The sequence below is a fragment of the Bos indicus x Bos taurus genome, chromosome 28 (assembly GCF_003369695.1).
Source record: "Bos indicus x Bos taurus breed Angus x Brahman F1 hybrid chromosome 28, Bos_hybrid_MaternalHap_v2.0, whole genome shotgun sequence".
NCBI classification, from domain to species: domain Eukaryota; kingdom Metazoa; phylum Chordata; class Mammalia; order Artiodactyla; family Bovidae; genus Bos; species Bos indicus x Bos taurus.
This window is the reverse complement of record NC_040103.1, coordinates 8,188,592-8,202,577: the sequence shown is the minus strand read 5'-3', so window position 1 is coordinate 8,202,577 and position 13,986 is coordinate 8,188,592. Positions and strand designations below refer to the sequence as shown.

General features: G+C 44.4%; 1 protein-coding gene across 5 annotated transcripts in view; it reads right to left on the bottom strand.

Moving 5' to 3' along the window:
• The window catches only part of TBCE (tubulin folding cofactor E), an 89,274-nt gene that overhangs the window by 12,535 nt on the left and 62,753 nt on the right, over positions 1–13,986 (bottom strand). For 3 of the 5 annotated variants that reach the window (XM_027530944.1, XM_027530946.1, XM_027530945.1), the window contains 2 exons: positions 9,792–9,977; positions 3,649–3,737 (listed from right to left, as the gene is read on the bottom strand). In XM_027530944.1, coding sequence (XP_027386745.1) covers positions 3,649–3,737; positions 9,792–9,977 — 275 coding nt within the window. Of the gene's footprint in view, positions 1–3,648; positions 3,796–9,791; positions 9,978–13,986 lie in introns of all 5 variants that reach the window. The other 2 variants (XM_027530947.1, XM_027530948.1) reach the window with 1 other exon arrangement.

Sequence of the window (13,986 nt, the reverse complement as noted above, 5' to 3'; positions counted from 1 at the left end):
TTAACCCTGAGGTTTTTGGCTGGTGTCACTGGAACTGCGCGTTATGGAGAAAGACTACAGAGAAGCATGTCTGAGGGGACATTTCAGTGTGAGATGACCACAGACACCCCAACAGAGGTAGCACACAGTAGACAGACAGGACTGGGACAGAGGCCGGAGTGCAGGAGCCTGGCATCTGCAGGCTGGACTCGTCTCATCAGGAAGGCCAAGGGTCAAAGGCGTGCTGACCTCTGGCACCTCAGCCTGCCAGACAGACTGAGGGGGAGCAGCGACAGAGGGAAAGAGACCAGAATCAAAGAACAACGGCCCACGGCCCTGGTAGCCCACCAGGTGCAGGCAGCATTTTGCTTTTTCACTGAAGAAAAAAACCGAGCAGTCAGTAACCGTGCTGCCTGGTGTGGGCCAACGGCTGTGAGTTTAGATCCCAATCAGCCTCAGCCCCAAACCCATTTTCTTATAGCCTCCAATGCAACAAGGCATCATTGCCCATAAAACATGGAGAAAGTCACTTTTAATACAAATAGTGGCGTCCATCAACAGGGCTGGTTGGAGAGGAAAGACTTGCCAATGAAGAAGCTCCACAAGGAGGCAGGAAGAGGGGAAGACAGGTGGAGGAAAGGCCCAGAAGGGGATGAACCCAGGCAGGCCGGCAAATCAGAGCCTGTACCCTGCTCCAGCCGCTATGGGCATACTGAGGCCAGAGAGCTAAGGACGGTGTTCACAGTTTTAAATGGTTACATTTGAGGGGGTCATGGAAGCATCCACACAATATCCCAGTTTGCTGGTTGGCCACAGGCCTAAGGTATTTATTCCCTGGCTCCTTAGGGGACAGCTTGCCAGCTCCTGACCTAAGGAGATCTGAAAGGACAGACTGCACGAAGGCTTGGGAATAACACTCAGAACTCTGGGGGCAGGATTCTTAGGCCCTGATGATGAAACACGGAGCAGAACGGTGCTCGTTCACGCTCCAGGGCTTGCTGCCAGCAGAGTGGCAGTCAGTGGAGAAAGCAGCAGAGAAAAGCTGGGCCTCTACCACTAGGAGAACAGCGGCCACCTGAAGGTGTCCATCCACATGGAAGGAAAAAGGGCTATAAGTGTGGGCCACCTAGATACAGAGTGTGCCCAGTCCCCCGAGCTCCTCCCCCAGCCACTTGGCCATCTGCTCACTCTGAGGGTCTCAAAGCCACCACAGGGGCGGTGGGGCTGACCCTGACGTGGGCCCTTCCTCCTGCCCCTGCACTGAAGCCCCTCATGCTGCCATGCCCCGACCGCTGCTCCACCCTAGACGCGGACCCACGTGCAGTGGCTGGGCTGGGCGCTTTTTGTGACCGGTGGTCAAACACCCACTGCCCTTCATTCTCATCAGTCCTGCTAACTCCAGGCCATCAGGCTGGTTGGAAAGGGTTCATGTACAGTCATTCTCCATTCACTTGTGCTTTCCATTGTGTAGCTAGAATTATATGTATTTCTACTAGCCTGTCCAGAGCACAGCTGCTGCTGCTGCTGCTAAGTCGCTTCAGTTGTGTCCGACTCTGTGTGACCCCGTAGACAGCAGCCCACCAGGCTCCCCCGTCCCTGGGATTCTCCAGGCAAGAACAGTGGAGTGGGTTGCCATTTCCTTCTCCAATGCATGAAAATGAAAAGTGAAAGTGAGGTTGCTCAGTTGTGTCCGACTCTTCGAGACCCCATGGACTGCAGCCCACCAGGCTCACCCGTCCCTGGGCTTTTCCAGGCAAGAGTACTGGAGTGGGGTGCCACTTCCTTCTCCACAGGGACCACCTGTATTCGGACTTCAACCTGATGTAGTGGCCCCACACGCATACATGCACATACACACACACACACACTTGAGCGCACACAGTCCTGGGAGCTCTGTCACTCTCGCTCCGGCTCTGTCACTCTCGCTCCTGTGAGCAGAGGCTCCTCCCCAAGTTCAGAGACACCTCTTCCCAGCCAAGCTCTCCGATCTGACATGCTCCCACCACCGTCAGCCCTGGCTCAGTGAAGGATCTGAGAGAAGGATCAGTCTAGAAACGATGACTGGATTAAACACACCAGGCAATCCTTCAGCTTCGGGCGAGAATTCAATCAGCAAGTGCAAGGCATTCATCACTGGGTCTGCAAATATAGGCCGTGACTTGATTATCTCAGCAAACCTCATTGCCTCATGTCTTGGGGGACATTCTTGCCCAGGAGAAAGCGGTATAAACAAGCAAGATGCTGACTGCCCAGCACACTGCTGACAACTCCAATCAGCCGATCTGCACACCCAAACCCCTCTGCTGACCAGAGGTTTTCTCTGTGCTGAAAATGAAGTGTTGAACCACCCAATTCCCAGTCTTCCGAAACCATTTAGGAGGAGGCCAGGCAGATTATAGAATGTGCCACGCACTTCTGTGGCACTTTGCTCCATATCTAGCTCCATTCCACACCCACCTCAATGCCCTGATTCTGTTGCCTAACCTGCAGAGGGAATGACCGCATCTGGGGCAAAGGTGGGGTGGGGGCGCTACTCACGGGCAGAAAGGACCAGTGGTCACAAGTCCCAGCAGACCCCAGCGCCAAGGGACTGCACCTCTGAAACACTGGCTTGGGGAGCTATGCTTCAATTCCTATCACAAGGTAGGTAGCGTCAGAGTGGTTAGAAATATTTTGCTAAAAGAAAGCTCTTCATCAGGCATCTCCTCAGTCGAGAGACCTATGAGCTGCTGTCTTTTGCATAAACTATTATGCAGAGATGAGGCAGGTTAAGGAATTGAGAGAAGACCTTTTAAAGTTAGAGAAAGTCTATTTGACTTGCCACTTTTTGTTTTTAACGCCAAAAGATGCATTTATTTGAGGTTTGTTAGGACTGTAGCAGATCCAAGAAGCACTTGAACTGTGCTCTGCTGCTGCTGCTAAGTCGCTTCAGTCGTGTCTGACTCTGTGCGACCCCACAGACGGCAGCCCACTAGGCTCCTCTGTCCCTGGGATTCTTCAGGCAAGAATGCTGGAGTGGGTTGCCATTTCCTTCTCCAATCTACCAGACTACAAAATAGGGCAAGTTTATTATGATTTTTCTTTTAGACTGACCTCCTCTATTTTTAGGTGTGGGCATAAGAGAAACAGGGCAAAAGACAAAGAACACACTTACAAGAGATAGATGACAAATTTGGAAAAGCTTGTTTTTGAGGTATGATTTCAAACCGCATTGCTGCATGAGCAGGAACCTTAATGAAGGAAAGGATTTACTTCCCTCCCTCTCAGGAAGGCCGTCGGGGCTGGTGCAGTGGCCCCGGGTCCCACCCAAAGCGCCAGTCCCTCTCCGTGCCTTCCCTCGCGGCTCCCCTGGATGGCTCTCGCCCCACAGCCTGGCTGCCGAGCCCTGGACCCTCTGTCTGTGCTCAAAAAGGGGGCGGGCAGGGTGGTGGGCAATGGCCAGAAGCCCCGTTCAGACACTCCATTTTACCTCTCCCCGGTCCGAGTGAGTCCCACATCCCACTTGAAAGCAAATAGTCTAGGAAGGTAACAATTTACCCGAGCAGTGACAACCTCAGGTGAAACCAAGTCCCCGTTAGGAGAACGGACATCGGGTAGGGAACCAGGGTGTCTGGCTCCAGTGTCCAATCCAGCCCGACCCCAGTGACACGTTCTTACTGGAAAGGATACTAGGACAAGCTTTGGCAATTTCTCCTTTGTCACCAGCACCATTTACTGCGCAGTTCCTCAAAGAAACGTCTTGCAACTTGCTCAGCTGACTGTATGAAAAACACATAGTTCACATGCAGACATAAACATGTACGCTATCCATCGGCCCTTTAAAAAATTAAAAAGCATTTTAGATACATAAAAAGGCACCAGAAATAACAGTATCCACCGCCCAACTTAAGAAATAAAGCCTTACTGGAAAAAAAAAAAAAAAAAAAAAGAAAGCATCACAAACATTATACACAACACTGAAATCCTCTCGAGCCCCTTTCCACTGCCCTCTCCTCTCGTCCTCCACTCCCCGTAGGGGACCAGGGCACTGGGGTCAGTGTTGGCTTAATCTTAAGCATTTCTTAATAGTTTTACTATTTTTTTATAGTTTACTATTTGACTTTAATAGTTTTACTATATTTCCATGTTCCTAAACAGTTATTGCAGTTTTGAATATTATAAAATTTGACATGAACGGTAGCGTACGGCTTCCCTAGTGGCTCAGATGGTAAAGCGTCTGCCTGCAGTGCGGGAGACCCGGGTTCGATCCCTGGGTCAGGAAGATCCCTTGTCAATGGCAGCCCACTCCAGTATTCTTGCCTGGAAAATCCCATGCACGGAGGAGCCTGGCGGGCTACAGTCCATGGGGTTGCAAAGAGTCAGACACGACTGAGCGACTTCACTTTCATTTCCCTGTGACTCACTTTCTCCCTCAACAGTACCCTGTTCAGCACTGAGGTGGGAGGACATGGACACGTGCTCTGGAATACACGCGTTCACACCTGCAGTCTCACCGCAGAGAGACCACAGTTGATTTATTTGCTCCTCTGGTGACAGGGAGATTATTCCCAATGGTGCTAAAGGACACACTACTGTATACTTTTTGTACTCACGTGGCAAAATCTCTCTAGGGATATAGCCTAGAGAGCACGTGTGTGTATCTGTAGCCTTTTTAGATACTCTGAGACACTTTTTTAAGTGTAGAGAATCTGTGTTCTGTTCATCCGAAGAGCCCAAGTGTTACAGCACCGGAGAGTGTTTAGAACACAGGATCTGGAGTCAGACTGCCTGCGTTCAGTCCTGATTCCACCCCTCCTCTGGCCTTGGATGTGTTAACATCTCTACACCTCAGATGGCACATCCACATGCCCGTGATCACGATGGCATTATTCACAATGGGTCACATGTAAGCAACCCGAGTGCCCACTGACCAAGGAATAAAGTGCGGTCAGTCCATATGAAGGAGTATTATTCAGTCTTAAAAAGGAAGGAACAACATTTGTGAACCTGGAAGACATTATGCTATGTGAAAGAGGCCAGTCACAAAAGGACAAACACTATATGCCTGCATTTATCTGAGGTACCCAGATGAGAGTCAACTTCATAGACACAGATGTAGAACGGTGGCTGCCATGGGCCGGGGGAGGGAGAGATGTGGAGCTGCTGTTTAAGGGCTGCAAGGTTTCAGTCTGGGAAGAAGAGAAGGTCCTGAAGATGGACAGTGCTGTTGGTTACACAACAGTGGGATGTACCTAACCCTACTGAACTATACACTTAAAGTTAAGATGGGGATTTCCCTGTTGGTCCAGCGGTTAAGAATCTGCCATGCAATTCAGGGGATGCAGGCTCAATCCCTGGTCCAGGAACTAAGATCCCACATGCCTCAGAGCAACTCAGCTTACGCACCACAACCGAGTCTGCATACAGCAACGAAAAGACCCCACACACTGCAACGAAGACCCGATGCAGCCAAATTAAAAAAAAATGGTTAAGATGGTAAATTTTACATTATGTATATTTTACAACTTTTACATGCTATCATTTAGTGGGTTGGTATTTGTGAAACCCTCAGAATACAGTGTGACATACACTAAGTCATTTTACAAGCATTTATAAAAGTAAACATAAATCTGACAACCTCTGGGGGAATACTAAGACCAACCTGCAAGTCATGAACTATTACAGTCACAGAAATGAAGGAAAGGCAGCAGCAAAGTTCTGGGGCATAGGCTGCCAAACTTTCTCAGTTCACGGGGCCCTTAACTTTTCAGTCATTTTCTGCAGTGCCTCGAGGCCAAAAGAAAGTACCATTTAGTAAGCAATTAGGGCCAAACAAGTTTATAATTATTTATGTCCTGTCAAACTAGTGTCTGCTGGGCATTACGCAACTTTTCAAACCCTGGAGTCTGAATGGACCCCACCCCTCCTTTTCCTGTTCCATGATGATTTTCAGGAGATACAGTACTCGCTTTTCTTTCAGCACAAGAGTGACCCAAAACCCAGTTTTGCAGGTATGTGACACCATGGAAAGAAGAGGAATATCATGACACTCAACTACCTGCAACTAGCAGTTCACACCATGTCCGGCAGATGTCACTGTTCCCCTCTAAAATGAAAACTATCCTGCTGGACCCGTGAGTTCCATGTGGTGCCTGGAAGCTTAGGGATCCTGGTCTCAATTCAGACTTCAGTCAGAGCCACAGTCATCTCCAAAGAGAAACCATACACAGTGGTTTTCATTTGGTTTTGCTTCCCTCATTATAAGTCTTTTCTCAGCGCTGCAAACTCAAAGCTGGTCAGCTGTAATTATTAAGGAGATAATACAATGGCTTAAAGTTGAGGTTGAGTCGAGTGGTTCAGTTCAGTTCAGTCACTCAGTCGTGTCCGACTCTTTGCAAACCCATGAATCGCAGCACGCCAGGCCTCCCTGTCCATCACCAACTCCCGGAGTTCACTCAGACTCACGTCCATCGAGTCAGTGATGCCATCCAGCCATCTCATCCTCTGTCGTCCCCTTCTCCTTCTGTCCCCAATCCCTCCCAGCATCAGAGTCTTTTCCGATGAGTCAACTCTTCACATGACGTGGCCAAAGTACTGGAGTTTCAGCTTTAGCATCAGTCCTTCCAGTGAACACCCAGGACTGATCTCCTTTAGGATGGACTGGTTGGATCTCCTTGCAGTCCAAGGGACTCTCAAGAGTCTTCTCCAACAACACAGTTCAAAGGCATCAATTCTTCGGCGCTCAGCCTTCTTCACAGTCCAACTCTCACATCCATACATGACCACTGGAAAAACCTTAGCCTTGGCTAGCCAGACCTTTGTTGGCAAAGTAATGTCTCTGCTTTTGAATATGCTATCTAGGTTGGTCATAACTTTCCTTCCAAGGAGTAAGCGTCTTTTAATTTCATGGCTGCAGTCACCATCTGCAGTGATTATGGAGCCCAGAAAAATAAAGTCTGACACTGTTTCCACTGTTTCCTCATCTATTTCCCATGAAGTGATGGGACTGGATGCCATGATCTTCGTTTTCTGAATGTTGAGCTTTAAGCCAACTTTTTCACCCTTCTCTTTCACTTTCATCAAGAGGCTTTTTAGTTCCTCTTCACTTTCTGCCATAAGGGTGGTGTCATCTGCATATCTGAGGTGATTGATATTTCTCCCGGCAATCTTGATTCCAGCTTGTGCTTCTTTCCGCCCAGCGTTTCTCATGATGTACTCTGCATAGAAGTTAAATAAACAGGGTGACAATATACAGCCTTGACACTCCTTTTCCTACTTGGAACCAGTCTGTTGTTCCATGTCCAGTTCTAACTGTTGCTTCCTGACCTGCATACAGATTTCTCAAGATGCAGGTCAGGTGGTCTGGTATTCCCATTTCTTTCAGAATTTCCCACAGTTTATTGTGATCCACACAGTCAAAGGCTTTGGCATAGTCAATAAAGCAGAAGTAGATGTTTTTCTGGAACTCTTGCTTTTTCCATGATCCAGTGGATATTGGCGATTTGATCTGTGCTTCCTCTGCCTTTTCTAAAACCAGCTTGAACATCAGGAAGTTCACGGTTCATGTATTGCTGAAGCCTGTCTTGGAGAATTTTGAGCATTACTTTACTAGCATGTGAATGTGTGCAATTGTGCGGTAGTTTGAGCATTCTTTGGCATTGCCTTTCTTTGGGATCGGAATGAAAACTGACCTTTTCCAGTCCTGTGGCCACTGCTGAGTTTTCCAAATTTGCTGGCATATTGAGTGTGGTTAAGACTCCACATTCCCAAAGCAGGGGGCACAGGTTGATCCCACGCACAGCACAGCAAGGCCAAATTTAAAAAAAAAAAGCAAGCATCACTCCAACAGTGATGCCTACCACTTGTTATTCCTAAGAGTTCTAACAGCTTAGGTATTACTTTGGAAATGAGGAAACTGAAGCTTAGAAACCAAAGAAGCTCTAACTGGTGTCAGGACTAGAAAGAAAGTGGCTGAGCTGACATCTGAACCCAGCCTGACTGACTCCAACACTGGGTCCTTTCCAGAAAGACACTAGCCCATTAGTGAACACGCTGATACGCAAGCGTAGTCATTCACTAGAAATCTGAGTTATGCAGCTGTTCATAAACCAGGGGAGAAAAATCTGTTGGCAATTTGTTAACACTCACAGTGCCCGTGGTGTTCTCTGAAAGAGACCAACCAACAGGGGGAGAAAGTACCTCTTCTGGTGTAAAAAATTTTTTTAATAATTGCATTTTAAATGGAAAAAATTAAGCAAAGAACTCTAAACCTATGAAGGATATAGTTCTGTTAGCGTTAGTCACTCAGTTGTGTCCAATTCTTTAGGACTCCACGGATGGCAGCCTGCCAGGCTCCTCTGTCTATGGAATTTTCTGGGCAAGAATACTAAAGTGAGTTGCCATTCTCTCCTTCAGGGGATCTTCCTGACCCAAGGATCTAACTTGGGCTTCTTGCACTGCAGGCAGATTCCTTACCATCTGAGCCACCAGGGAAGCCCCACAGTTCTATAAATCAAGTTCTATAAAGCAAAAATCATCCATATTCGTTGTCTCTCAGTGGTGCATTAGTCATGACTCTTTCGTTCAATGTATATTTTCTAAATCCTCAACGATGAATGTATGTTGTTTGTAATTAGTAGTCAAGTTACTGCTTTTTCAAAAATCGTGATTTCTTTTGTGTGTGTGTGTGTTTAAAATGCTAAAAACCAGAGATATCGAAAAATGAATTTACTAGGAGTTCCTTCATGGTCTAGTGGTTAGGACTCCGGGCTCTCACAGTCATGGCCTAGGTTCAATCCCTGGTCAGGGAACTTAGATTCTGCAAGCCACAGGGTATAGCCAAAATTTTAAAAAATATATTTTTTTTAATTTTAAAAAAGGAAATGTATTTACTCTTCAACCTTGTGCCCATGTGCAGTTAAATTCTGTATCATGTTTAAATCACCATAATAATAATAATGAGAACAATAAAAAGATAGCAAAGAACTTAATTTTGAACAGAATCCCAGTTTAACTCTCTCAGAGACTGAAGGTGTCAATAGCAGCAAATCTACTCTCCAGAGTGGCCACCAGGGGTCACTACTAGGACGCCTCACCCAGGTCAGGGTCACACACCACACTAACCATCACTAAAGTAGTGCAGCCTCGGAAGTCACCCAAACCACACAGTTGTGCACGGCTTTGTGTGAATATTAGTTTCTACTCTGGTTCACATGGTGCATCAGAATAAGCAATGAGGCTCTCTGAAGAGCATCACTGTGTTCAAAGAGTTTGAAAGTGCAGAGAAAGTTCAAACACAGCACTTTCAAAATGCATTTAGTGCCCCTTAGACACAGTCACTTTGGGGTGCATTTTAAAAGCAAGAGCCCATGGTATTCTGATCCAGTAGGTCTGGGATGGGACCCAGAATTCGGCACGTTTCAAAAGCAGCCCAGTGATGAGGGTGTGCAGAGACGGGAACTACTGGGTTTTAGAAGGTGCCATCCTGCTACATGGCACAGGTAATGAAGCAGACTTCTGTTTCCATCCCTGACTCAGCAAATGGCCAACCTTAGCTCCGTGATAATTAGTCAATACAGTAGAGTATGGTACAAATAATAACGGGCAAATCAATGTTTTTCTTTCAATCTAGAAAAGTCCTGTGCTAAAATAAGAACTTTAATTTCCCCTAAACATTCAATCCTTGGATCCCTCTGATTGCAATTTGGTGATGTGCAGAAAAGAGACCTGCTTGGGAGCAAAGTTCTCAGCACTGACACACAGTCAAGTGAACTTAAACCCTAAACTTGGATGAAACTGTCAAAGTCAGCTCGACCATTATCAGTTTCACTTACCTTTGCTGTTTTATAACAGAGTCAAAACCAATGGTTTCTACAGGTTTATTTCCAATTATAACAATCTGCTCTGTTTCCTCTTCCTTTGGTTCATCTTCTAGCACATAGCGGTTCTTAATTGCAGTGAGAAAGTCTACTCCAAAATTTACTTTGTGTGGACGAATGAAGGATCCAGCTGTGGGGTGCCTAGAAATGGAGACAAATAGAACAGAGAGAATATCATCTGTGGGGATATTAAAATCCTTTATAAATTGTCAGTCTGCCACAAATGTAAAATGTCTGCATTTACAAATATATTAGCAAATAAAAGCAATTAAACAATTTTTAAAAAGAAGGAGAAAGCAAGTATCATCCACCAAGAATGGCCGTAAGGCAATGTTCTGAAGGTTTTTAAAATTTTCCGTATGCTAAAAAAGTAAAAACAGCATAAAAGGGAATATTTTTTAAAAAGCGTAATTGATACAATTGATCATAAAGTGTTGAGAGCTGATGCAAGCAGGTAAAATCCCAATAGATAAACAGATAAGAAATATAGAACAGATAATTCATAAAACAGGAAAGAGTATTAAAACCATGGAGAAAAGTTTCACGTTGCTAATGATTAAGAAATGCAAATTTGGGGCTTCCCTGGTGGTTCAATGGTAAAGAATCCTCCCACCAATGTAGGAGACACGGTTCGATCCCTGGTCTGGGAAGACCCCATATGCTGCAGGGCAACAAAGCCCATGCTCCACAACTACTGAGCCTGTGCTCTAGAGCCCACAAGCCAAAGCTACTGAGTCCACTAAAGCCTGCACGCCTAGAGCCCGCGCTCCACATTAAGAGAAGCCACAGCAACGAGAAGCCCATGTACTGTAACTAGAGAGCGCCCGCCCCACCCCCGCCGCCGCAACTGGAGAAGCAGCTCACAGTGCAACTAACATCCAGCACGGCCAAAAACTGAAAATTTAAAAAATAAATTAAAAAAAAAAGCAAATGCAAACAATGAAACTATTTTCAATAAAATTGGCAAAAAATAAAGTCCTAACATTCAAAGACTGCAAGGTTGAGTTAGTGTTTGATTGTATAATCATACCCCTGGGAATCTGTCAGCAGGCAATAATTTAAAAATAAAACAAAACTGCACTTACAAAGAGTCTATATAATAGCATTTTTTAAAACTGAGGAATTCTGGAAACCATAAAAATGTCCAGCTGGACAGGAACTATTAAGTGAACCAGATAGATGAGGTCATTAAAGTATTCTAGCTGTAATACTTAAGAAAACTACTTACAGAATAATGCTGAGATTTCTAAAGACTGATCCAAATTGTACATGACACAGCTACAGAAGAATCTTATCTATGGCTAGACAAAGATTGAATAAGGACACAAAGAAATGAAAATACTTGTGGATAACAGGATTACATACAAAATTTTTAAATTATTAGACCAGATCAGACCAAATTATAACCTGAAATAAATGAAAGTTCAAATATGGGGATAAAATTAGAGCATGAATATCCTATATTCTACAGAAGTATAGGATATCCTACCATAATTTATATTTACCACCATTTATATATTTTATATAAATTTATATTTACCATAATTTACATAATTTTAAATTACAAAATTGTTTTATAGCCATTTTTAGCAATAATTTCTATAAGAATTTAATAAAAATATTAACCATATTGCTGTATGTAAGGACTATTGTCAGGCTTTTCAAGACACTCAAAACAGATCTTTAGACACATTACATTTCACCGTCAGCACTGGATTACGGCAACAAGACCTAACTTTCAGGGAAATCCAAGTATGCTTACAAAACAGCTAAAAATGGTAGTATCCTTTGATCACAGTAGAGAATAAATGATGAAATACACGAATCGCCAAAAACTGTACAATAAACACTATTTTGGCTTATGCCCTTTAACTCTTAGAGAAATCAAACTTCCCTATAAATCACCATAATTAAAGGGGATGAAATACTGACGATAAATTTTGTCAATATAAACATATATACGTTTTTTTCTGGAATGTGGCTCTAGAGAGATTACCAGATTGTGAAAGGTATTTGTAACCCCAGAGTCAGAAGTGATGCCTCAGGCAAAAAGTGGCCCCGAGGTCGTGAGAACCCCAGAGAGGGCAGCGTACCGGAAGGCGACAGAGACTGGACATCTCTGTTGCCACAAAATCTAGCAATCGGAAAGTAACCCTGGAAGAAGTAGCTGGGGTGGGGCCGTGAGGCGAATTCCAGTGAGAGGAGACTGGGCTTAGATTACTCTCACTCCGAGGAGTTTTATTGGAAAGGGGAATGTATGTTTTAAGACAGGACAAGGCATGAAACTTATATGCTGATGAAGATAACCCTACAAAGAGGGGGAAACTGTTGATGCAGGAAATTAAATTCTCTGTTGCAGCAAAATCATGTTCTGAATCTGTGTTGTCTGCTGGGGTATCAGAGGACCACTGTCTACCAGATGCTACCTAGAAAATACTTCGTTTTTTTTTTTTTCTCACATGTTTTTTCATTGTGGTAAAAGTCACATAATATAAAACATACTATTTTAACAAATTGAACTGTACGCAACGTTCACACTGTTGTATGGCTCTCGCCATCATCCATCTCCCAGACTGTTCACCTTCTCAAACTGAAATTCTGTCCCCATTAAACACTAAGTCCCTACCCACTCCCATCTGGCCCCTGGCATCCACCAGTGTCCTTTCTGATTCTACGAATTTGGCTATTCTAGGTACCTCGTATAAGTGAAATTAAACAGTATTTGTCCACACCTAATGTAGATTAGAATGCAGAAATAATATTGCTTTAACTGTAGGAATTTAAGGGATTAGATTTGATAGAGTGCCTGAAGAACTATGGACAGAGGTTGGTGACACTGTACAGGAGGCAGTGATTAAGACCATCTCCAAGAAAAAGAAATGCAAAAGAGCAAAATGGTTGTCTGAGGAGGCCTTACAAATAGCTGAGAAAAGAAAGTTTTCTCAAAAGAAAGAAAAGCTGAGAAAAGAAAAGAAAGTTAAAGGAGAAAAAGGAAAGATATACCCCTTTGAATGCAGAATTTCAAAGAATAGCGAGGAGAGGTAAGAAAGCCTTCCTCAGTGATCATTGCAAAGAAATAGAGGAAAACAAAAGAATGGGAAAGACTAGAGATCTCTTCAAGAAAATTAGATACCAAAGGAATACTTCATGCAAAAATGGGCACAATAAAGGACAGAGATGGTATGGACCTAACAGAAGCAGAAGATATTGAGAAGAGGTGGCAAGAATACACAGAACTACACAAAAAAGATCTTCATGACCCAGAAAACCATGACCATGTGATCACTCACCTAGAGCAATCCTGGAATGCAAAGTCAAGTGGGTCTTAGGAAGCATCACTACAAACAAAGCTAGAGGAGGTGATGGAATTCCAGTTGAGCTATTTGAAATCCTAAAAGATGATGTTAAAGTACCACAGTCAATATGCCAGCAAATTTGGAAAACTCAGCAGCGGCCACAGGGCCAGAAAAGGTCAGTTTTCATTCCAATCCCAAAGAAAGGCAATGCCAGAGAATGCTCAAACTACCTCACCATTGCACTCATCTCACACACGAGCAAAGTAATGCTCAAAATTCTCCAAGTGAGGTTTCAACAGAACATGAACCGAGAACTGCCAGGTGTTCAACTGGATTTAGAAAAGGCAGAGGAACCAGAGATCAAATTGTCAACATCTGCTGGATCATCAAAAAAGCAAGAGAATACCAGAAAAGTATCTACTTCTGCTTTATCGATTATGCCAAAGCCGTTGAATGTGTAGATCACAATAAACTGTGGAAAATTCTGAAAGAGATGGGAATACCATACACCTGACCTGCGTCTTGAGAAACCTGTATGCAGGTCAGGAAGCAACAGTTAGAACTGGACATAGAACAACAGACTGGTTCCAAATTGGGAAAGGGCTATGTCAAAGCTGTATATTGTCACCCTGCTTATTTAACTTCTATGCAGAGTACATCATGAGAAATGCCTGGCTGGATGAAGCACAAGCTGGAATCAAGATTGCTGGGAGAAATATCAATAACCTCAGATACGCAGATGACACCACCCTATGGCAGAAAGTGAAGAGGAACTAAAAAGCCTCTTGATGAAAGCGAAAGAGGAGAGTGAAAAAGTTGGCTTAAAACTCAACATTCAGAAAACGATCATGGCA